Source organism: Fukomys damarensis, unplaced genomic scaffold (genome assembly GCF_012274545.1).
Source record: "Fukomys damarensis isolate Sample0158 unplaced genomic scaffold, DMR_v1.0_HiC HiC_scaffold_39, whole genome shotgun sequence".
Taxonomy (NCBI): Eukaryota; Metazoa; Chordata; class Mammalia; order Rodentia; family Bathyergidae; genus Fukomys; species Fukomys damarensis.
The window spans coordinates 15,965,563-15,990,068 of record NW_022900951.1 but is presented as its reverse complement, the minus strand read 5'-3'; the positions used below and the strand labels follow the sequence as shown (position 1 = coordinate 15,990,068).

Here is a 24,506-nt window from a genome sequence, read left to right as displayed (position 1 = left end):
TCCCTCTCCCTCTCTTTCTGTTTGAAGAACACATTGGAATTACCTTAGATCTGGGGTAGACCCATTACTACCAAGAAGGTGGCAAGGGCAGTAGAGAATAAGGTTCAAGTCCTACTTAGGTGGGCAGGTTGGTGTGGGTGCTGAGGGAAGCGTCTGTTCAGGAGCTCTAGGCTTTTCTTTAATAGTTTTTCCATACAGTATAAATTCATACAAGTGAGTCTTCATGTCAGCATAGTAGAAACTTGATTTTCTTTCGCAGATCCCCTGCCATTAACTTCATGCCGGCCTTTGGAGCATTGTGTATCTCAGAGGTACCAGGTGAGGGGCTCTAAAGCCCAAGCTGAGCAGACCCAAGGCTATGTCAGTTATACAGGGCTCTGGGGCCTACCAGGGGAGATTGAGTTACAGAGATTTCTGCAGTAAAAGAGAATCAAATAAGGTCTTAGCAAACTGTGTGGGAGTGCAGGATATCATGGGTCTAGGGAACTGTGGGGTTTTAACAGGTGATGAGGGAGGCGGGTAATGGAAGAAGGGGGCAGTGCAAGCCAGAAGGTATATGGGAAAAGGTCAGTGGTACCATCATGTTGGGAAGAGAGTTCAGCGTCAGCACAGGGGGGACCTAGAATGAGTTAAGTATTTGGTTCATGTGGTATTCGTATCGGTGGTAGCCTCAAAATAATTAAGAATTGACTGAAGAAACATGGAAGATGGTGCTTGTAGTCCACGGTTGATTTTCTAGTACTTTTCTCTTGAGCTTTAGTGTCCCAGATACATAATACAGCCTGAAAAAACAGAAATGTGGGGAATCGTGACAACCCAGAGTTTGTTGCCTCATCCCCTGTCCACTTTCCCAGTGCCTTCTGGGCCCCTCTCCTGGACACCAGCTGGCAAGATCCTCCCTGGAAGAGCACAGGTTCCATGGCAGCAAGGCATCTTGTGCAGCCAGTGTGATGCTCTCAGAGAGGAAGGCCCAGGTGCTGGAGATATGAATCTGGTTGCATTAGCACTAGAGCCAGTTCTTTCAGAACAGGGTGCTTCAAAGTTATGCTGCTAACACTCACAACCAGTTGTAACTGAATGCAATAATTTATTTCTAGCCTTTAAACAACTGTGAAGATCCATTTAATCTAATTTAGTAGGCCCTTTAGGGTCCTGTAGGGATTAGATGGAGGTGCACGGCTCCAGGGATATTTCCTGGACATTTCTGGGAGAGCTGTCATTTGTTCTCTTACTGGTTATAGATATTTGAAAGACAAGTAAGCAGGATTACATTATATCCTTTCTTCTTTGGTTCTGAGATGCTAAACTGAGATCAGCGCAAACTTGGCAGAACTGAAATCAAACTTGAGTGTTGAATTTCACAGAGGCTCCAAAGAAGAAGCTCTCTCCTGAAGAGCTTGTATGTGTCCCTCAGCAGTTGGCTCCTTTCAGAAAGTAAAATGTTCATGATCTGTGTAATAGTCTATATCACAAACCTTGTCCACTTTTGTGCATCTCTTCTCCCCCAGGTGTCCCTATCCTCAGGCCTGGAAACTGGACTAGAAGAGGCCTGGTGAACTTCTCTGCATATGGCCAGGCCTCTCTGTCACTCACCATACTATCTGACCCGTCCAGGGTCAGGCCTGGGGACAGAGGCCTACAGAAAGGGCCATGTCCTCTTGGGCTGATGTCCATACCACTTTGCAGATGTGTGTGGAAGCTGTGGCTGTTGCCTTTCAGCTGTTAGGGCCCGGCTGCATATGTGTGTCAGGGAGTGATAGATCAGCTTACCTTTAGATAAGTTTAGATGGCGATGGTTAACATGCTGGTAGCCAGACCTGAGGTGTATGCCCAGCTGCCTCTAATGTTCAGCAAATAGAGAAAGAGTGAAAAGCTAAGTATCATTGTGTTTTCTTTTCTATAGGCATGGATGGATTTTTAAAATCGGATGAGAGGCAAAGACTAGCCAAAGAGAGACGAGAAGAAAGAGAAAAATGTCTGGGTAAGTTGTACACTTTGGCTGTTTAGGTCCAAGAAAGAGGAGTAGTGTCTTTCTATAAATCTTAGAAATCTGAGAATGAATGCGAAGAGAATTAGAACAGTTATTAGTTAAATATGAAGAATTGAGAGTAAACCCACAGGTCTGTTGGCATGCTAATAAATGTTACATAATTTGCTAAACAGCCCACTCACTCACTCAGCAAACACCAAGCCTGTGATGTGTCCTGGCCATCATGGTAGGGGCTAGAGACATGTTGGTGAAGAACAGAAACCTTGGCAAGTCCGAATGCCCTTAGGCGCCTGCTGTGTGCACTCTTTCAGCTTGCCTTTTGAGCATCTAAAAGGTCTATCTTTGGGAGAACTGAGAAAATCAGCACTTAAATCATTTTAGAACAGGAGGCCCCAGTTGAGAAAGGCATTTTTCTTTTTCTCCATTAAGTTTATTTGGTACATTTTAGGCATACAGTAAAGTTACTTTCATCACTGGAACTTGTACCCTTACATGATATATCTTCGTTTGTTTGTTTGTTTGTTTGGTACAGGGGATTGAAGTTGGACCCTTGTGCTGGTGAGGCAGGAGTCAGCACCACTGAGCCAAATCCCCGGCCCTACATGATGTATCTTAGTTCTTACTTTTTTCCATTCCTCTGCCCGCTCATCGACCCCTTCACCCCTTCCTATTTACAGAGACTTTGTTTCCATTTTTTCCTTTTCTCATATTTTTCCCTTTACCTTCTTTCCTTTCCCCTACCCCTTTAGACCTTTTCTTCCTGTTTCACATTATCAATTATACATTTTGATCCTTATGTGCACTTTTAGTTTCTCACACCAGATAAACTATTCAGTATTTACTTAAGTGTGTTCTATTTATATCACTTAAGAGTTATCGCCTCAATGTGCATCCATTTAGCTGTAAATGCCTCTAGTTTCTCATTCTTTATAGCTGAGTAGTACTCCATTTTCTTAAGAAAAACCCACTTTTTCTTTATCTAATCATCAGTTAATGGGACTGGGCTGTTTCCAAGCTTTAGCTATTACAAACTATGCCACTATAAACATGGGTGCACATATATCACTGCAATATGATTTTTTAAATTCTTTTGGAAAGATACCCAGCAGAGGGATGGCTGGGTCAACTGGGACTGCTAATCCTAGTTGTTTGAGGTATCTCTATTTTGATTTCCACAGTGATTGCCCCAGTCTGCACTCCCACCTCTAGTCCCAGCTCTTTGAGGTATCTCCATATTGATTTCCACAGTGGTTGCACCAGTCTGCACTCCCACCAACAATGGAGGAGGTTCCCTTTCTCCCCACAGCCCCAGCAGCATTTGCTATTGGTTGATTTCTTGCTAGCAGCCATTCTTCATGGGGTGAGGTGGAATCTCAGTGTTGTTTTCATCTGCATCTCTCAAATGGGCTGTCTTACTTCTTGAGAGCTCTAGACAGATAAATACAATAGAGTGTTCTCTAAGGGTGCCATGAAGTAGATAGCTGCTGATTGCCCATTGAATTGAGGTAAACAAGGAGCTTTCTAGTCCTTGCTTGGCCACCCCCTGGGCAGCTGAGGCATCCTCTACAGGGAACCTTTGGTCAGGTGGAGTTAAGGGCCTCTTGGTAAATATTGTGGTGGGATAACCAGTCTTAGTCATTTATTTTAACCCTTTGCCCACGTCAGTATCTGATGCTTGGTACATGTACCTTTAACATGGTTTTGAAAGAATGTCCCCCTAAAACTGTAATTCTCAAGTGGATGTGTGGTTTAGCCACTGTATATAAGGTTTGACTAAATGATAGTAACAATAGTCAGAGCTCCTGTATGTGAGGTTACTTATTGTGTGTGTACTTTATGTCACTATCTCATTTAGTCTTCACTGTATTGTGGTATAGTAAACATGACTGTCCCCACTTCACAGAGGAGGAAACCGAGACAGAGATACGGCATGGTTAATGTGCCCAGGGTCATCCAGCTAGTGTCAGGCGCCACAATCCCTGATCTCAATCGTTACATCCTAGGATCTCACCAGAGTCTTTTTTTTTTTTTTTTTTTTTTTGTCTCCACTCTTCTGTTTTGGATCTTAATCCAAACCAGATGGAGTGCTCTAGATGACATTTCTGTTCTGCTTTTCTTCTCCAGCTGCCAGGGAACAGCAGATCCTGGAGAAACAGAGAAGAGCCAAGCTCCAGTATGAAAAGCAAATTGAGGAGCGATGGCGAAAACTGGAGGAACAGCGGCAGCGGGAGGACCAGAAGAGGGCTGCTGTGGAAGAGAAGAGGAAGCAGAAACTCCGGGAGGAGGAGGTGAGGTCCTTGGGGCCCCTGCCCCCACTGCAGCCAGCTCAGTGTAGTGCTTAGGGTATCTGGGCATCTTGCCCAGCCTGGGGTACAAGAGAGACCTGCTTCTTTACTCACCATGCCTCCTTTCAGCACTGCAGATCCAGTGGAAGCATCACTTGCATAGGATCAAAGAATTACCCATTTAAATCAGGTGCCACTTTGCTGTATGATTGGGCAAGCCAGTTGGCTTCTCTGGGACCTAATTTACTTTTCTCTGCACTGTGGTGTTGGATTTGGTGCTCTCCAAGGTCCCTTCCAGGCATAACCTTCTCTGACTAAATTAAGATTTCACAGGGGGTTGGGGTAGAGGCTGGGTGATACAGACCTGAGTGTTACAGCCAGAGATGGCACCTCCAGGGCAGACACAAGAATGGAGTGTAAGCTGTGGGGGTTGAGAGTAACATGGTCCTTTTATTCACTGCTGGAAAATCAGTCTACTTTTAAATACAAAGATGCTTGTGTACTTAAATATTAATAGTGTTCTTTACTTTAATCACCCTTTCTTTCCAGTTAACCTTTAAAAAAAAAGAATCGTAATGCAATTATCTCTATAGAGAACTTTAATGTAAAACTTTGAAAATGTATTTAGAAAGCATATTTGGGTTATAGATTTTCTTAAGTATCTTTTAAGGATGTAATCATAGCTTTGTATCAGGTGATAATCATTTTTTATTCATAAGGTATAATGACTCATCTTTTATATGAACAATGTAGCAGTTTATATCACTACAGGATATAAAACTTCTGTATAAATTTGGTATTTTTAACAAAACGGAATGGTTGTTTATCACTGTATATATTTATCCCTTCCTCTTTTTTAATTTAAAAAGCACATGAACATGACACAAACAAACACAATTAGACCAGTCTTGGTCCACAAAACACCTGTTTACAATTTCTTTGCTCCTCTTAGCGAATGAAGGTCTAAGCAAGGCTCTTAATCAACATGGTTCACCATTGCTGGCTGTGGCTTCATCTGCTCTAAGTTCAAATCCTATCTCTACCTCTAAGCAGCTAGTAGCCAGGAGTCACATAATCCCTCTATCTTGTCTGCTGAGCCCCCAGAGATGCTTATAGGAATTAAAGGAGGTAACTTTTTTCTTTTGAGATAAGGTCTCACTATGTAGTAGAGACTGACCTGAACTCACTATGTAGCCCAGGCTGGTCTTGAACTCACAGAACTCACAGCGATCCTCCTGCCTCAGCCTCCCGAGTACTGGGATTACAGGCATGCACCACCATGCCCAGTTTAAAGGAGGTGACTTTTGTGAAAATGTGCAGCAAAGCACCTAGCACAGAGTAATCACTCAGAAATATAAGATTCCCTCCAGTTTTACTTCAAACTGACTGGCTGAAGCAAGGTCAAGAGGAAGCTACTCAGGAGAGATTATGGCACAGAATCTATAGACTATAAAAAAAGCCAAGAGTATGAGAGGCTCATTTGGTAACAGGACAGATTTCTCCTTTCTTAGCCTGTGTATTTCTCCAGAGTCACTGGACTCGCCCATTTTCCATTTCTTAACAATTATAGCCCATTGCCCTCCTTCCTGCCCACTGAATTTTGATTCCTGACATCTTGTGAGATTGCTGATTCAGGAGAAAGTTTGTCATTACTGCTGCCAGGAAGGAGTATTATAAAGTGCCACATTAGATGTTTCTCATGCTCTGACACATCCTGCAGTGTCACAGGGGTCCGCTTTTGAGATAATCCCTGTGTATAATTTTCCATTATAGAAAATTAATGCTGGAGGCATGTTAAACTAAGCAATCAGATGACTCTTCCTTGCAGATGAGGAAATGTCACACCAGATGGTTGGTCCTGATGCAGCTGAATCCTTAAAGGCTTTACTTCCAGTTAATTTTGTTTGCTTCTGTGCTTTCTTGCATTGCTAATATGGCAAGCCAGGGGTAGGGATGCTGACTAACCCTTGTCAGTATAAACACAATCTGAGCTTGCTTTTTTCTTCTTCCTAGGCATGGCATGGCACAGCAGGGCAGGGATGGGCTGGGCTGAGAGTCAGACTTCCCAAGGTTGTGTAGTAGCCCAAGGAAACAGAAGCCTTCCTCTACCACCTGCTCCCTCCGTTAGTGCCCCAGGAGACGGAGGTGTAGCTTAAGGACTTGCCACATCCAAACTGGCCACTTAAGCACGTTGGTGTTGGTATACTTCCAATACAGAGGCTCATTTGGTATCATCATGGTTGATCTTTAGGGAGGGATGAGTCTGCCCTGCAGAAGCCCCTCTCCAAAGAAAGCCCTCAGCATTCTCTCCCATGCTTCTTGGAGAGCTCTGCCAGGGCTGCTGCATGCTTGGTGCCTGTGGAGATTCTTGATCTCTTCTTAGTGCCAGATTTAAATTCTTTTCATCACCATCAATGAGGAAAAAGCCTCAGTGAGAATATTGTTCATCTTGTGCAGACCATTTTGCTTCTCTACCTAGTTAGAAAATGTTTGGGTTGCCCTCATTCTACCTCTCCAGGTCTAATATTTAGGAGATCCCTATGAGACCTGTTGACACCTCACCCTCCTCTGCTCTCACCTCATGTCCCTATGGTGATCACGGTGACTTTTGGTATCTCTTCATGTCTGTACCAAGGCAGAAATGTTTTGGTGTCTTGGCATGTCCCTCCCACAGCCACCACATTAGGGGTACAAGAAAGGACAGAAGCAAATAGAAAATTATCCAGAAGTGAAACCACTAAAGACTTAGCTGCAGCAGGAGGAAACATCTAACATCACACTCCCTCATCTGCAAGGCAAAATGAAGTCTTGCTCCCAGAGGTCTCAAGGATTGGCAGTAATGGCAGGTAGTGTCAGACCTGTTCTGCAGGTGAGAGAATTCCGTATCCACTTGAGACTGTAACCTTGAATTCATTCTCTTGCTGAAGACCACCTTTCTCCTTCAGGTGGATTCTTACAGTGGTCACATGCTGCACAACACCAGAATCAGCTGCCAGAACAAGTTTCTGTCATCTGAGTTAAGGCTGACAGTCTATTCTCCACCTGGGAATGCAGCTTCCTGAGTAGTGGCCCTGGAAGGAGCGATTTGGAGAAGTCAACTCTGTGTTCTTGTGCTAAACAGATAACCAAGAAAGGTTTCTTTTTTTTAAAGAAAGTTTTCTTTAAAGAGTGGCTTCATTTAAGTCAGTTTGATACATCTGAACTGTTCATACTGTCATTGTTTGATAGCTAACAAAAGCCACCAACTTAAGTATCAAGAAATTTGTGAATTCACCTATAAAAAAACTTCACTCAGCTGGGTGAGGCACCATGCTGACTACTTGGCCAGATGCAGAAGTCTCTTTCTGAAGGAAAAGGCCCTCTTTGGAGCCCTGGTGAGGACAATTGGGAGCTTGTACCTGCTATGTCATTCCTGAACACATATAGTAAAAGCAGTGGAAAAGACACCCGCCCTCCTGCCAGATGCCCCTCTCTGGGTAATAGCGTCTGGGCCATTCCAGCTAGAGGACTTTTGTACTGCTTGGCCAGCTCAGTGGGTCGCCTTGATCACAATTCTCCGCGTTCATTCTGTCAGATCTAGAGCCAGAGCTCAAGGGTTCAAGAGTAAAACCTTCCTTGTCTCTTCCTTTTAGCAAGCCCCACCCAGTAAAGGATATTCTAAGGACAAGAATTTGCTTTCCTCTTTCTCTGTCCTCTGTTGATCATCAAATGATACTCAGGAGAATGAAAACTTGGCAGGAACTTCAGTGTGCAGTATGCGGTCCTAATATTTATTATACTGTTTTTTTTCTGAGGTGACTGAATTTCTCTCCACTGCTTTCTCATGCTCAGCCTTTCCTCTAACCAGTGATTCTCACAGTGTGGTCTGGGATATCAGCACATGGGAATTCAATAAAAATGCAAATTCTCAGCAGGCTCCACCCTGGACTTAACTGAAAAACCCTGGGGATAAACCCCAACAATCTGTGTTTTGACAATCTCTACTGGGGATTCTGATGTATCCACATTCAAGTTTAAGAACCACTGTTCTGAACTGTCCTGTTAACTATCCTCCTCTTCAAAATCAGACTCGGCATTATTGGTAAAGGGTTTATCACCTCAGATTCTAGGCTGTGATTAACTCTGTAGAATTAGAATTATGTATCTGATGATTTAGGTAATATCATCATTTTATAGGTGAAGGAATTAAAGTCTAAGAATGTAAAATGATTAACTGAGGGTCACGGGGCTAAAATGTGATAAGCAGAGGTGGGATTTGCATACTTACCTCGTGACTCCAGATCTAGGAATTCTTTACATTTCATCACATGAAGGAACAGAAAAGTACAAATACCAGGTAATACCTACCTATATAGGACAAGAATGCAGTGAACACGTTTCGTTTTTGACATGTTTCAATCATCTTATTTCGTCTTCTCTGGGTTCCAGAAGTCCCTTTCTCTTAGAATTTGGTAACTACCTGTTTTTTTTCCTCCTCTTACCTTTGTCTTTCTCTCAGGGGAGAGCTACATTTTCATATACCTCTTCAAAATCCAAAGGGTCAAATCTTCAGCAATGGAATTTGGATGAAAGATTTTTTCCCCCAGTACCAGGGATCAAACTCAGGCCCTTGTGCTTGCAAGGCAGGCGTGTCGCCACTAATCCCCATTCCCCATCCAGCAATGGAATTTTGAGCAGCACATTGGATGGAGGGTGGATGGCAGGGGTAGTTTTTTGTAAAGGTAGTTGAACAGTCCAGGGGTAGGGCCACTGCTCATTGGTAGGCTGGCTCAGTGAGACTATTTTTGTTCTCACTGGGCCTCTACTAAATGAGGGACTATCTTTTCCTTTTTGTTATTCCATGTTTGTAGTACATAATGTTTACATTCCTTGTGTGGAGTTGGTACATGTACAGAATACATCTTTTTTTATCCTCTCTGCCTCCCCTCCCTCTCCATCTCTTGAACCCCTTCCCATTGGAGAAAGATCTATCTCTTTACTTCCTATTATCTATATTTTATTTTGCTCTTTATTTGTAATTTAGGTTTCTCATATAAGAGAAACCATGTGATATTTAAGCTTGTGTGTCTGATCATTTGTTTTGTTTTTTTGGTACCGGGGATTGAACTGGGGTCCTTGTGCTTGCAAGGCAGGCAGCAGAACCACTGACCTAAATCCCTGATCTATTTCACTTAACATTATAGCCTCAAGGTGCATCCATTTTCCTACAAATAACTCCAGCTTATCTTTCTTTATGGTAAAGTGGTTCTCTGTCGTATGTAAATACCACAGTTTCTTTATCCATTTGTCTGCTTATGGATATATAGTCCACTTATAAGATTTAACTATTTTGAATTGTGCTGCTATAAACATGGGTATGCATCTGACATTGTAACATGATATCTTTAACTCTTTCGGGGAAGATACCTAGAAGGAAAATAACTGGAATTTCTAATTTTAGTTTTTTTAGGACTGTCCATATTGATTTTCATAGTGTTTGTACTAGTTTATCTTCTCACTAGCAATGTAGAAGGGTTCCTTTTCCCCCTGCAGTCTCACCAGTATTTGTTATTATTTAATTTCTTTTTTTTTTTTTAGGTGCCGGGGATCAAACTTGGGTCCTTGCACTTGCCAGGCAGGCGCTGGAACCACTGAGCTAAATCTCTGGCCCTATTATTTAATTTCTTGATGATGGACATTCTTTCTGGGCTAAGATGGAGTCTCAGTGTTGTTTTAATTTGTATTTCTCTAATGGCCAGTGATGTTAAGCATTTCTTCATGCATTTGTTGGCCATTTGTATTTCTTCTGTGAAGTGTTATTCATTTCACTTGCCTATCTTTTGATTGGGTCATTATTTGGGGGGGGTCTAAATTTTTTGAGTCTTTTATATATTCTAGACATAGAATATATCTATGTCTGAAGAGTAGCTGGCAAAATTCTTCCCACTCTGTGGGTTTTCTTTTCATTCTGTATTTCTTTTGCTGAACAGAAGCTTTTTCATTTGATATGATTCTATTTGTTGATTATCGGTACTATTTCCTGAGAACCATGGTTCTGTTCAGAAAGTCCTTGCCTATGCCTATGATTTCAAGAGTTTTACTTATTTTATCTTCCAACAGGTTTTTTTCTCTTTTAACATTTAGTTCTTTGATCCATTTTGATTTTAGGTTAGTACATAATTAAAGCTATGAGTCTAGATGCAGTCTTGTGCATGTAGATAGCCAGTTTTTCCAACACCATTTATTAAAGAGGCTGTCTTTCCTCCAGTGTGTTTTTGCTCCTTTGTCAAAGATCAAACAGTTGAATGTGCTTAAGGTTATTTATGCATCCTCTGTCCTGTTCTATTGATCCTAAGAGAAACTATCTTGTGAGGTCTCTCTGGCATGTAGAAAATCTACCATAAACTACCCAAAACGAAATTTATTCTAGGGTACAAGATTTCAACACTTAAATTAGGTCATTGGTTAAATACTTTATATTAAATCCATATAATGAAATACTATGCAGGCCATCTCATTTGATTTCAGGCATCAAATGGTAGTGGAGATCTGTTCCTTTCAGTCCCCACCAGTATTGGGTATCAGAATTTAATGACTGAGGATCATGAAAATAGGAGAGGCAGGAAATGCATACTCATGATTGTTGAGTTGCTGGCCCAAAACTAAACCACAGTTCCTAGCAAGTATAAATCTGAGTCTTACAAGAGGAAAAATATTCCTCTTTGCTCAAAGATCCCTGGAAAAATCTCTTAGCAAAAGTTAGCAAAGTGTTATTCAGAGAAAAATTATACAGAGAAGGCTGAGATTTGTAGAAGAAAATCTCATCCTTCTAGTGTAGACAAAAGGAATAAATCTAGGTACTCGCTAAGTGGTCTTTATATGTTTCTAGTAACTGAAATAAAAGAGCCTTTTCCTGATGATTAAGTCATGGTTACTCAAGTTTTATTGTCCTAAATTATTTTTGCATGGTTCTGTTTTATTAGACAATGAAAAATAACATGTCTCTTTGTGATATGGAGTCAGAGAGTAGCCCAGTTCCCGGAATGCCTCCAAATTGGGTTTGATGAGAGCTAAAGGTATCGGCCTTGTTTTGTTCCTTCTCGGGTGGAGGCAGGGAGAGGAGCTAGTATTTGCAGTGTCATTGAGGTGGTGAGGGATACAGAATTAGACTGCCCTCACTCCAGTGTCAAGGACAGCTTCATGAAAGTAAGCTTGGTTATTACAAGAGAATGCATCTCTTCTTTTAAGAAAGAAGCTTGCTGGTTGTTTTTCATTTCTTTTTAAAAATTGCTTAGTTATTCCTTCCCCCATCCCAAACCTGCCTAACTCTGGGAATGCCTGAATGCTTTGTTTTGTGGCCGGAAGTTTCTGTGCTCTTGTTGCTTTTAAATTTTGAACCATGCAATATTATCTCTAGAGTACTATTAGTAGGAAAGTGTCATAATGTAGAACAATTGATTTTCCTTTAAGAAGTTTTAAGGTGAAAATGGGGCTCTGCAAAATATATCCCAAAGCCACGTATCACCCCCCAAAAAAACTATATTTAAGGATACAAGGACTCAAATTACAACTTGGTTTAAATTTTCTCAAAGCAAAATGTTCTGTCATTAAAATTGGAAAGACTGCAATTGGTTGTGGAGCCAAATCCAGGTCCTCTTCCTGGATGGAGCAAAATGAGATTTGAGACAGGCCTGAAGGAGTTAATGCTTGTTGGGCATTATTTTTAAACAAATCAAGGGCTGGCATAGCAGCAGCTTCTCCCTGGAGAGGGGAGGAGGGAGGGGACAGGACACAGTGTTCGGTTGGAGGGCAGAGCCAGTGCTAGCCTAGCTGCATTGTTTACTCTCCACCCACCAAGAAACCAGCTAGGGTGACAGAGAGCACCTGGGTTTGGGATGCTAAGCCCAGAAAGCCCCATTTGGTGCCTCACCTAGAGAGCACTGAGACAGCAGTGCAGTGGAGCTGGGTGGTTGATAGTGTTCTCTGGTGACACCCAACGCTTTGCTTGAACTGGGTAGGAGCGGCTGGAAGCAATGATGCGCAGGTCCCTGGAGCGCTCGCAGCAGCTGGAGCTGAAGAAGAAGTGTTCCTGGGGAGCATCACTGCCTGCGGGGCCCGGAGGACGTGATGGTGAGTGTACGGTTGTCCTTGCATTGCAGGGCCCTGAGGGGGATCATGGACACAGCTGGGCATCTGCATGATCTGGGGGATGCTGCAGATAACCTTACAGGTACCCTTTTCAGATGAGATATTTGAAACTGCCAAGCTTCCTGTCTGTGCTCTTCTCATGAAGAGGAGCTGTGCATTCTCATAGCAGGCAGCAGTTGATGATATAACTTGAGTTTTGACTGAGAGCAAAAAGAAAAGTAAATAAAATGAACACAGAACCTGGTTAGCCAGACTCAGTGGGCCAGTCCAGAGGTAATCTGATTTCAGGGGAGGAAAAAGGTAGGAGACTCAGTCACAGCTCCAGAGGTGACTGACTGGGAAATAGAGCAGTTGTTATCCTCTAAGGCTTTTTCCTTCCTTGTTATGAATTTTTGTTGCTCTTTCAATTTTTTTCAGGGTGACTTATTTCATTACCCAGTTCATACTCATCTTTAAATTTTCAAATGATTACTATATGGATTGCTAGCCTCAGAATGACTTTCCTTCTTTTCAGCGTCACACTTCAGTTCTCAGCATTCTATTAAGGCAGGAGTTGGGTAGTAGCCTTTCTGAGAGCAGACATGGCAGTTACTTGACTTTGCTTTATTGGGCTTTTAACCTTTTGGCAGTGAACATACTTTAATTTTTTATTTTTTGAGAAATCAACAAACCATTGGTTACTTTTCTAATTTCCTAAGTAGAAACTAAAATACAATAACAAATTTGGGACTTTTTTTTTTCTTTTACCTCTCTTTGCTCTGATTTTTTGCTGTATAGGTGAATCAGAAAATACCCCACCCCTTCTAGGTTTAGCAGCTACCACCCTCCCTCCGGACGCAGGGACCACTTCCGCCGCTGCTGAGTCCACCAACGGTATATCTCAATATCACCGTGCCATAGCATTTTGTGATAATTGTTTTGATCACCCTCCTCCATCACCATGTCTGTTTCAAGCACTTTCGCAATTGATTTCTTAGTCCGACCTATTATAACTTTTTTCTATAGATATGAGTGACTTGCTCATATTTCTTCATTCCTCTGTCTTCATGCAGCTCTGCATGCCTTATATCTTAGTGTCCTGGAGACATTTCATCCCCAGCTCCCTAACTTCTGCCTTCAAAATCTTGTCAATGTTTTTGTGCATGGAAATTTTTTTGCCATCTCATGAATCATCTGTTTTGCGCATTAAGTAGGAGAGCATTCCAAACACTTCTGGTGAAAAGAAAATCATACAGAGTTCTGAATGGAATACTTGGGCTTAGTGTTAATGCAGTTGGATTCTGGAAGAAATATCTGAGAAGAAGTTTATCGGTACTAATACTGGTGGGCTGGGGATTTAGCTCAGTGGTTCGGTGGCCTGCCTTGCAAGCACAAGGACCCAAGTTCAATCCCTGGTACCAAACAAAAACAAAAACAAAACAAAACAAAACAAAACACATAATACTGGAAATCTGTATAATGAGATAACTCAGCTTTGTGCTTGATTTCATCTGTTTGTCTGAAATTCCATTGCGGATACAAACCTGGGAACTTCTTATGGTGTAGATCAAGAACAAAGCTAGGGCCTTACAAGCACAAGGATCTGAGTTCGAGCCCTAGTACCCCCCCCAAAAAAAAACCTAGTAAAACTTTCCCCATTTAATAGTGATTTTAGATGTTCAATCCTGGGGCTGGGGATACAGTTCAGTGGTTCTGCCACCTGCCTCGAAAGCTCAAGGTCCTGAGTTCAATCCCCAGTAAAAGAGAGAAAGAGAGAGAAGGGAGGGAGAGAAGGGAGAGAGGGAGGGCGGGAGAGAGAGAGAGAGAGAGAGAGAGAGAGAGAGAGAGAGAGAGAGAGGGAGGGGGGGAGAGAGAGAGAGAGAGAGAGAGAGAGAGAGAGAGAGAGAGAGAGAGAGAAGAAATTCAATCCTGGCTAGCAAAGCTAAAACAAGACATAAAAGGGGATGCAACATTTATCAGCAATATGAGAGGTTGTATTTGCATATCCTTGGTTTCTGGCATTCCTTTGACAAGGAATATTTTTATTGGTGGCACACAAAGTTTGCTGCACAGGCTGTGGAAGTGGCTTTTCCTCACAGGGGTGCACATAAAGTGGATTAATTACACTTTGGGGATCAGTACCTAGGGCCCTGATGAGGTGAATGTGATACCTGGCCTGGGCACACAATTTAAGGAGCTATCAAAAATCTCAATAATGAAGATGAAATATTCTAATGGAATGTTTCAAAGTCAAAATTAATACAAAATAGTCTATTACAAGCAAAATATTAAATTTCTAAAGGCCAATGCCATACTGAGACAAAAGGAAAAATATATACCCCTATATATGTGGTTTTATGTTATTTCTCTTGGTTGTATATATTCCCAAGACATTAAAATAGTTTTAAAGTAATGCAAAATTTATAAGTAGGACTATTAAAGTATCATTTCAAGTGTAAATATTTGATATATCCCCAATCCAAATTTATTAGACTTTAACTTCAGCTTTAAGACTGTCATTTGGTCAGCAGAAATTATCAGACATGACAGTTCTCTCATTTGAAAACAAGATGAGCAAAAGAGTTGGCTTTTGAAAACCTTACTGATGAGTTTGATTCCTTGTTTTGGCTGTAATGATTTAATTTAGAACCCAGTTTGAAGTAATGACTGGAATATGACAACATAAAACCTAGAGTCACTTTAAAATCTTTTTTTTTTTTTTGGTTTTTGAGACAGGGTCTCACTATGTAGTTGAGACTGACCTGGAACTCACTATATAGCCCAGGCTGGTCTCAAACTCACAGTTATCCTCCTGCCTCAGCCTCCCGAGTGCTGGGATTATAGGCATGCACCACCACGCCTGGAGTCACTTTAAAATCTTACCCATAAACTGCTAAAGCATTTGTGAAAGGGCTACCTTAACTCCTCCTCTTAATAAGAGGAAGAAAACCAACTGCCAAAGGTCATTCCACTTTAAATAAAGCTCCTTGCTTTACAAATCTCATTTCTTTCCAACCTGAGCCACAGATGACCTTCAGGAAAAGTTCATTTTCACCATACACAGTCCCAGTCGAACCATAAAATATTTTCAGTAGGGATTTGTCTCTGGATCCAGGTTGGTTTTGTTTTTGTGTAGTGTTAATACCTGTAAAAATCCCTGGACACAAGAAAATTATGTGGAATTAGCATGGCTTTAGTTGAACGTTTGAACAAGGTTGAATATTTGAAGTTTAAGAGAAGAGCATAAGGAAAATATTTCAGACCAGTGGCTGCTATAAGCTGGACATTTCTAGATTAGGATAATGAGATACCAAGATGATGGAAGCAGAGTGTACTGTGCCACAGTGGTGTAAGAGGTGTGTGGATGAGGACAGGAAGGAGACTTTAGGATATGTATTTCTTGGTCTACAGTGGTTGAATACCAATATCTTTAATGCATTTCTCTGCAGCATGTGACACACTTTCAACATCAACTATGAATTTGCCAAAGCAGCTGGAGCCTCCTATGAGTAAACGCCTGTCTTCATCTACTGTGGCAATATCCTATTCCCCAGACCGAGGCAAGTGAACATGTAGACTTGGTCTTTCCAGTGTGCTTCTCTCTGGTGTGAGCATCTTAACATTGGCCTTTGCGAGAGCCACCCTTTTGAGCCTTCTGCAGATGCTACCATTGTCTTAGCCTTGTGGTTTGACCGTAGGCACGTTAGGGCCTTGCTAAAGGGATGTTGAAGAGTGGCATCACCCTAGATCAGTCATGGTGAACATTTTAGAGCTTTCAGTGATACAAACAGCCCACTGCAGCACATGTGCCGTAGGTTCACCACCACTGTTGTTGAATAGGAACAGGAGTTGATACTCTCCCAGTCTGAAAGAAACTGTTTGGCTTTTCACAGTGCATATGTAGGAGTTTTAAAAGTACTTGCCCAGTCAGGGATGGGATGCAGTTGGTTAGCCAGAAAGAACAGAATTGATGGTCGGAGTTTTCTGGGAGACTTGCTATGTGAAAAAAAACAGGGTTCTGCAATCCTACATGGTTTGTGAACCTGTCCACTTCATAGATGAAAACAGAAACACAGAAGTAATATAAGACCTCTAAAAGGGAAAAAGGCGGGCAGCTTTTTCAGGTTTTGTTTTGCATTGGAAGGTGATATCAGTTCTAGAACCTGAATCGATTTAATGCCATCCATATTTTAATGAAGGCTCAAATGAATTATTGGAATCCTAGATTTATGCCTTTCACAGTATGGAAGTTAAGGAAGGGAGGGCTCCTGTGTTATAAATGTATATTTCAAAGCATTGACACCTGAAGGAGTCAGGTGCCAATGGAGTATTTAGCATGTCACGTTATCCCCAAGGGTGAGTAGGAGGATGTTTGTGACTTGGAAGAGGCTGGTGTTCCTTCCTAGTTGTTGTTTGCTGGCGTTGCCCTCCCCCTCCATCCCAGAGGCATAGCATGTGTGTCAGAGTCCCTGAGAGTGTCAGAATGCTGCTGATTTCTGATGCAGTTCATGAGACAGCTCCAAGAACATGTAAGGAATTAAAAGTTGGGTGAGAAAACACCCACACTCTCTTTAGAAAGCTGTTCCATTAGTGAGTGTATTCCATGTGTTTTCATTAATTCTTATGGTTCCAGATTGGCATTAAATTCATCTTTGCATTGTTTAACACACAAACATATGTTAAGTATGTTATTATATATTCTTGACAAGTAAGTAATCTGCTTGTAGATTATAAATTCCAAAAATTTAATCCCCAGACCATTTATTAGTTAACAGGCTCCCAAAAAATAGAAAGTAAGTCTTTCTGTTGGTTGCCATATAAATATATTCCTAAATCATCAAAAATGTTTTGCTTGTTTAATTTTAGATTATGAATCCCATTATCTTCCATTGAGGCTGATAATCAGTTGGCTATTACTATTTTTGTGTTTATTTTTCCCCTTATTTACATGGAAAATATGAACGGATCTATTTTAAACTACTATAGGATGACATATTTTTATATTTTTAAAAGCAGTGTTAAATATTTCTTAACAGAGAACCTAAAATGAGTGTTTTTCCAGGTGTAGTCCTTTTTCTCAATGTTAGATCTATTTGGTGAGTGAATGAGTCTGTACTAACACCTTGGGAAGTGGGCTAATTCTCTTGAGTGATGTAGGTCACTATATATATATATATAATAACATATTGAATGAATTTTGGCACCCCAAGAGAATTATTGCATGCCCCCAAACTCTAAATGACCTATTGTTTGTTTCATTTTATGATAATAAACTCCAAAGCCATTCTTTTGTTAGAATATTTTTATTTTCCACATTTGTTCTGCCACCCAGAATTTGATTTGCATCATGTACTGTGTTGTTTAAACATTTTATTTTGTTTTATTTTGATTTTGCTTTTTAAACTCTTCATTTGATTCCATCCCTCAGCTCATCACACACACCTTAGTCCCATGGAAAGCTTTCTTGTTATGCGACTGTTGACACCCACACAGGCTTCTTTAGCCAGAAGCAGAACTACATTCATTCTCTCTGAGCAGGCCAGTGACTCAGGTAAAAGTGACAAAGCTGGTGACACCAAGGAAAAGCCCTGTAGTGGTATTGGTCAGCCTGGGATTTATTCATGAACTTTTGTATTTTCCTTCCTATTTGCTGGCTTTATGAAATGTCTTCAGTGGTTAATAACAATTTTAACCCACCAATGTTTTGCTGTTGCTCTATTTCTTAAAGAGGTAAGTGAATTATGTAATGACCGAGAGTATGTTCATTAGAGAAAAAAAATCTTCTTGAGCTGTGGTGGTTACTAGACTTTTCTTAAGAGCTGGTTTGGCAAAGTAGCCTGTAGACCACAGTATCTGGGGTCAAATAATCAGCTCTAGTGCTCACTAGCTCATACCATTTTGAGTAAGTTAATTAACTTCTCTAAGCCTGTTTGCTCATCTATAAAATGGAGTTGTTTATTTTAAATTGTCATGAGAGTTGGTCTGAAGGTTGTGGGTTATTGTTAAACTGATTAAATTGTCGTGAGGATTAAATAAGATAATAGTATAAATAAGGCAGCACAGTGATTGGCACAGAATAAAAGCTGAATGAATGACTAGAGCCTTTCTACTCAAAAGGTAGTCCATGGATCACCAATCATAGCATCACCTGGGAGCTTTGTAGGAGGGCCAGCTCTCGGGCCCCACCTGACCTCAACATTGAAGTCTGATGAACACTGGACCATTCTATCAAAGCCCTTCCTTTACCAGATTAGATCAGACCATCATATCAAGTTATTGAGAGTTGGAGTTCTTTTATTTGCATATGAGCAACATCTGGTTTCCATTTCCAAGATATACTCTATACAGTATGCAGTGAAATAACCTATAAATGGCATTAAAAAGTCTACCTAGTTGTAGCTGCTTCCAAATAGTTATATTTCCATAAAGAAGATACAGAAGAAGCTAATAATCATGCTACAAGATTTCCATTACTCATTAGGGAAATACAACTCCAAATCATGATGGGATAGCATTTCCCAACTCTAGGATAGCTAAAACTGTTTCAAGAGGGAAAATAACAAATGTTAGTTGAAGGTATGTAGAAACTGGACTAATCATATATTGCTTGTGGGGATGTAAAATAGTATCTTTGTGGAATACAGTCTGGGAATTCCTAAAAAAGTTAAGCATGGAGTTATCCTGTAACTCAGCAATTCTTATCATAGGTACAGAACCAAGGAAATTAAAAACATATGTTCATGCAAACACTTGTACGCAGATGCTTTTGCAACATTATTCATGATAGCCACAAAGTGGAAACAGCTCAAATGTCCATCACCTGGTGAATGGATAAACAAAACATGGTATATCTGTAAAGTTTATTATTGTTTAGCTGTGAAAAGGAATGGAATACTGACAGTGCTATAAGATGGATGAACCTTGAAAACATGTTAAGTTAAGGAAGGCACATACAAAAAACTATAAATTATGATTCCACTTATATAAAGTGTTCAAAATAGGCAAATCCATGAGATAAAAAGTAGATTAATGTTATCAGGCACTAGCAGAAGGAAGAAAGAGGGAGGGCTGCTAAATGAATAAAGGCTTTTTTGGGGTGTCTTGAGAATATTTTGGAATTAGACTGTGGTTATAGGTGTACAACCTTGTAAGTATACCAGAAACACTCAGTTGGACACTTACTAAAGGAGAATTTGATAATATATTAATTCTACCTCAGACAAAAAAAAACTTCTGCAAGTAAGAAGTATCCCCATTTTGAGAATGAGTAATGTTTCATAGGTCCTTAAGGTTAAGCCCAGAATATATGACTTGCTAAGAGGACTTAGCATCTAGGCACGCTCACTTGATTTATTCCAGTGAAAGGCTAGACAGCAAAGTCAGGAAAAGGAATGGAACCTGGGGAAGATGAGACACAAGCTTCCAGAGTCCTCTGTAGTCATGTCACTTGGGACTCATTTCCTCCAGCAGTGAACTGTGACAACACATGAAATGTTGTCAAACAGGGAAGCTTCTTACAGACTCAGTGCCAAGGATTTTTACTGGGGACTGGTCATGTGCAGCCCTCGGTGAGCACATACCCAGATTCCCAGACTTGTAGGATGAAAGCAGGTATTCAGCATACACCATATTGTTTTTACCAACATTTTAGGTACAGTGAGGCACTTGTCAGCTAACAGTGGCAACTCTGCCAAAATCCAAGTCCCCAGATGCTGGTCAAGGGCCAAACTTGTACATAGGCCTTCCCGAGGAGAGCAGTTGGGTCTCCTAGTTTTAATTCCTTTTCTGCACAGTTCACCCCCATGACACATTGCCATTGTTTCTTAACAGAAGAATTACTAGTAAGACCCCAAACAGCAGGATGAGACCAAACTATAGTATTGATTTCTCTTATGCCCTTTAGGAATCCTGGACTCGGCAGTTAAATCCCATTAACCATAAGGGTCTATCTTAGGTAACCAGGTGGCCTCTTTTTTTAGTTCTTTATGAATCTTTTTACCTAGGCTCTGCACAGCTCTAGCCACTAAACTGAAGGTGACCTGAACATCTTCCAGGGCCGGGGCAATGTCTCAGCTTGGGCATACACATAAGAAATGCAGTCCCTTAGGGCTCCGATGTTTTCCTGGAGACCAAAAGCTGATGCTGTTAGGGTATACTGAGTTGATATGCTGCTGGGCAAGTAGTCTCTACTGTGGCCTCCCCCACTGTGATGTCTCTTACTCTAGGTTGCTCAGTCCAGTGTGTATTCAGTTCACGTCATGGTTCCAGAGGGGCTTCCTGAGACCGTCAATCCCAAACTAGTTCATCCTAGGATGTATGAATGGCATCTGAAGGTATTTTGCAGAGACCTCTCAGGAGCTGGCCCACTCCTGCTGAGTCGTGCTATTGTGTGTCATCTAGGTTCAGCAGTCTATGCTCATAGCAGCTTATATAGACAGCAGAGCGGGTTTTCCTTCTAGAAGAAGACCTGGCTTCCAGGTGCAATTCTGGAAAACAAAGATAACAAAGGTCTTTGTAACAGTATTTCTTATGTACCCTCCCGGGTGCTTGGGTTTAATATATGTCTTTATGTCCCATTCAGCAAGCAAAACTTTACATTTTCTCAATCACCCCTACTCTCACCCTTAAAGACAAAATTAATTTTGCAATCTTTTTTTTTCTTTTTTTCTGTTGGGGCTTTAACCCAGGGCCTTCACACTGAGCTATATTCCCTAGCGCTTTATTTTTTATTTTAAGACAAGATCTCACCAAGTTGCAAATTTGCCCAGGCTGGGCTCGAACATGCAGTTTTCCTACCTCAGCGTCCCAAAGTTCTGAGATTATAGGCATGCACCACCACACCTGACTACTAAAAAAACACCTTTTTTTTTCCTGGTACCAGGTATTGAGCTCAGGACCTTGTGCTTGCAAGGCAGGCAGCAGCACCACTGAGCTAAATCCCCAGCCCTAAAAAAGATCTTTTTATACTCAATCAGAAAGACACATTATGTTTAGGCATTAGGACATAAATTTTCAAAATAGGTTTATATTACCTCTGATACTTTTTTTCTTGGTCATTTATCCATTGAACAGTCTAAAAATGATCAGTCCCTTTCTCATGATAGTTGTATCTAACAAATTGCTTTACTGAGGTGTGTGTACTGGGAGAAAAGTCCCAAGGTTCCCAGTCCATTGTTCTAAACTGAAACTACTTTGGGAAATCATAAGCCAACAGTAGTGACACATCCCCTAGAGGGAATGGAGTCAGGAGTGGCTGACTGGGTCACATTGTCAACCTTTCCCAACCCGCAGCTTTTTATAAGCTCTGCATCAGAAATGTAGAGCCGAGGAACAGCTTGATTTTGCATGGTCCCATCACAGAACAAGCTCTGTGAGTACTTGTATGTGATCCAGATGGTCCAGCATTATCCAGGATATTTTCAGGGTAGGGCCCTATAGAAAAATGCTCTACATTTGTACCAGTTGAATTTTAAAACTCCAGAGTACCATGTATCTCTGTCTGGGCTGGAGATGTAGTTCAGTGTGAAAGCCCTGGGTTCAAGCCAGGTTCGATTGTTATATGCGTACATAACAATTGCAAAGATTTTTATCTTTAAGGTGAAAATAGGGATGACCAGAAAATATTTTCACATCTCCCCTTCTCCAGTCTCCATTAGATAAAAATCTCTAGTTACGGAGACTTATTCCTACCTACTGATGACAGAAATCAAGAAGGTCATTTCCCACTTCGACTTGGAGGAGCAAACAAGCCCAAAGGCATACCTCAGCTGCACATTTTCTCTCACTTTTAACTAGCATGGCCAAAAGCAGCCAAGGAATCCATCAAGCCAACTCTCTTATGTTCATTTTCAGATTCTGTAGGCAACTTTCACCTCTCACAACAGACAGCAACTTGGCTGCTGGTTCGTAATCCATGGATGACTCCGTAGCCACCTACACAGCATAGATTCACCCCCTTATCCTGCCTCTTCCCAAACGATGCTTTTACCACATTTAAATGAATCAGGGTCATTCTAGTGATTTCTTCTTCTGAGATCAGTTGTCTGAGGTTCCCAAGGCCTCTCCAAGGTTTGCTGATTCAACTCAGAGGACTCTGCATAGTTCTACTCATGATTCTAATTTGCTGTAGTAGGGTACATACAAGTAGCAAAGGGAAGTACATGGGGAGAAATCAAAGAAAACCAAGTACTAATTTCCAAGGGTTCTGTCCTAGTGAGTCACACATAATGTGCTTAGTTCTCAAGCAAATATGACAACACATGAAATATTGACAACTTAGGACTATTTATAAACAGCACCCAGAGTTTTTACTGAGATGATCATGTTAGGCAGGCACACACCCAAATTCCAGACACCTAAAATTATTATTTGTAGAAACAGTTTAAGTACTCACTGGTAAATATCAAGAACCTTCCTGAAATCTAGGTACCAGCCAGGGACCAACCTTGTAAGCAGGTTCTTCCAAGAACAATAGTCAGGTCAGCTATGTTAACTTCATAAGGAAATTGAGATTTAGAGAAATTAATTAACCTGTCCAAGGTGATCTAGCAGTGCAAGATCTGATCTATCTGCCTCCAGAGTACTTTAAACTTCTGAAAGGAACCGGACTTGAGTCTGGAAGCCCTTTTAGATGAGATCCATTCTGTGTACAATAGAAAAAGTATTTTGAGAAAGTAGATTGTTCGTGTTAAATTTTAATAGAAGTGTTGTGTTCTTCCCAACTTCTCTCCCTGCTTTTTCCACCTGTACTTCCTGTGTTTTTGGCTGTTATACTGTAACTTTCTAGTATTCTATGCCTGTCTTCATGTAGCTCCCGCTGGCCCCCTTAAATCTTCATTCAAGTCTTCTCCCACCCGAACCATTGAGAGGAAGAAGACTGCACTTACATCTGGTGTAGGAGATGCTGGGAAAGGAGCCCCTGCAGGAGCAGAGGCCTCTCCGGTAGGTTTAAACCCACTCACTTTTGTGGACTCTGATCACTTCCTGCACTTGCCCTGGAGTCTGCATTGCTGTCAGTCTTTAGTGAATGCTCAAGGGGCACATTTAGTTTAAAATATACCCAACATTTGAAAATCATTTAACTTTTTGCATAACCTTAAATCTTAGTGTTTGTAGATCCTAATGACGTCCTTGTTGTAGCCTGCCCTCCAAAGGACAGGAGTCGGACGGAGTGTTTCAAGTATCTTCTTCCAGCTTCTTTAAGAATATCAGATTCTGGGCCAGTCTTGCCTGTTCAGGTAACTAGAACTGAGGTTCTAGGTCAACTACCACCCATAACAGCAGCCTTAAAATATTTTTTGGGAGGTTTTTTGCGACAGGGTCTCACTGTATAGTTGAGACTGACCTGGAACTCACTATGTAGCCCAGGCTGATCTCGAACTCACAGCGATCCTCCTGCCTCAGCCTCCCGAGTGCTGGGATTACAGGCGTGCACCACCACGCCCGGCCTCCTTAAAATATTTTTGATGTCATTACTGATACCATCAGTAAAATACATGTTGAACAGGTACCCCCAATTTTGTGCATTTATTTAGAAATTATATTGGCCATACTACTTATGTTATTATTTGCTACAAAGTGAATTACTCCAAACCTTGCCAGCTTAAAACAAGTATCTCATGGGTTTTTGGGGGTCTGAAATTCAGAGTGTTAACTAGGTGGTTCTGGTACAGGATCTTTCATGAGGGTGTAGTCAAGATGCTGGCTAGGGCTGCACCATCAAAGCGGTACTGGGCCTCCTCTGAGATGTTCATCACATGGCCGCTGCCAGGAGGCCTCAGTTCCTCGCTGTGTGAGCCTCTCTGTGAATCTGCTTGAGTATCCACATGACATGGCAGCTGGCTTCTCCCCGGGCAAGCAATCTGAGAGTAAACACAAGAGGGAAGCTGCAGTGCCTTTTATGCCCAACTTGTCTCTTATGCCACATGCTGTTAATCTGAAGCAAGTCACTTCTACTCTCAATGGAGGGAAATTTAAGCTCTACTTTTTATGTTTTGCTTTGTTTTTTTGAGACAGGGTCTCACTATGTAGTTGAGACTGACCTGGAACTCACTATATAGCCCAGGCTGGTCTCAAACTCACAGCGATCCTCCTGCCTCAGCCTCCCGAGTGCTGGGATTACAGGC

At 41.4% G+C, this 24,506-nt stretch overlaps 1 protein-coding gene across 6 annotated transcripts in view; it reads left to right on the top strand.

Moving 5' to 3' along the window:
• Map7d2 (MAP7 domain containing 2) overlaps positions 1–24,506 on the top strand; it is a 135,845-nt gene that overhangs the window by 73,928 nt on the left and 37,411 nt on the right. The window contains exons 2-8 of one of the 6 annotated variants that reach the window (XM_033760104.1): positions 1,904–1,981; positions 4,115–4,278; positions 12,273–12,384; positions 13,210–13,275; positions 15,831–15,941; positions 17,810–17,932; positions 23,168–23,322. In XM_033760104.1, the coding sequence (XP_033615995.1) occupies positions 1,906–1,981; positions 4,115–4,278; positions 12,273–12,384; positions 13,210–13,275; positions 15,831–15,941; positions 17,810–17,932; positions 23,168–23,322 (807 nt within the window). In that variant the 5' untranslated portion in view covers positions 1,904–1,905. Of the gene's footprint in view, positions 1–1,903; positions 1,982–4,114; positions 4,279–12,272; positions 12,385–13,179; positions 13,276–15,830; positions 15,942–17,809; positions 17,933–23,167; positions 23,323–24,506 lie in introns of all 6 variants that reach the window. The other 5 variants (XM_033760103.1, XM_033760105.1, XM_010643675.3 and 2 more) reach the window with 5 other exon arrangements.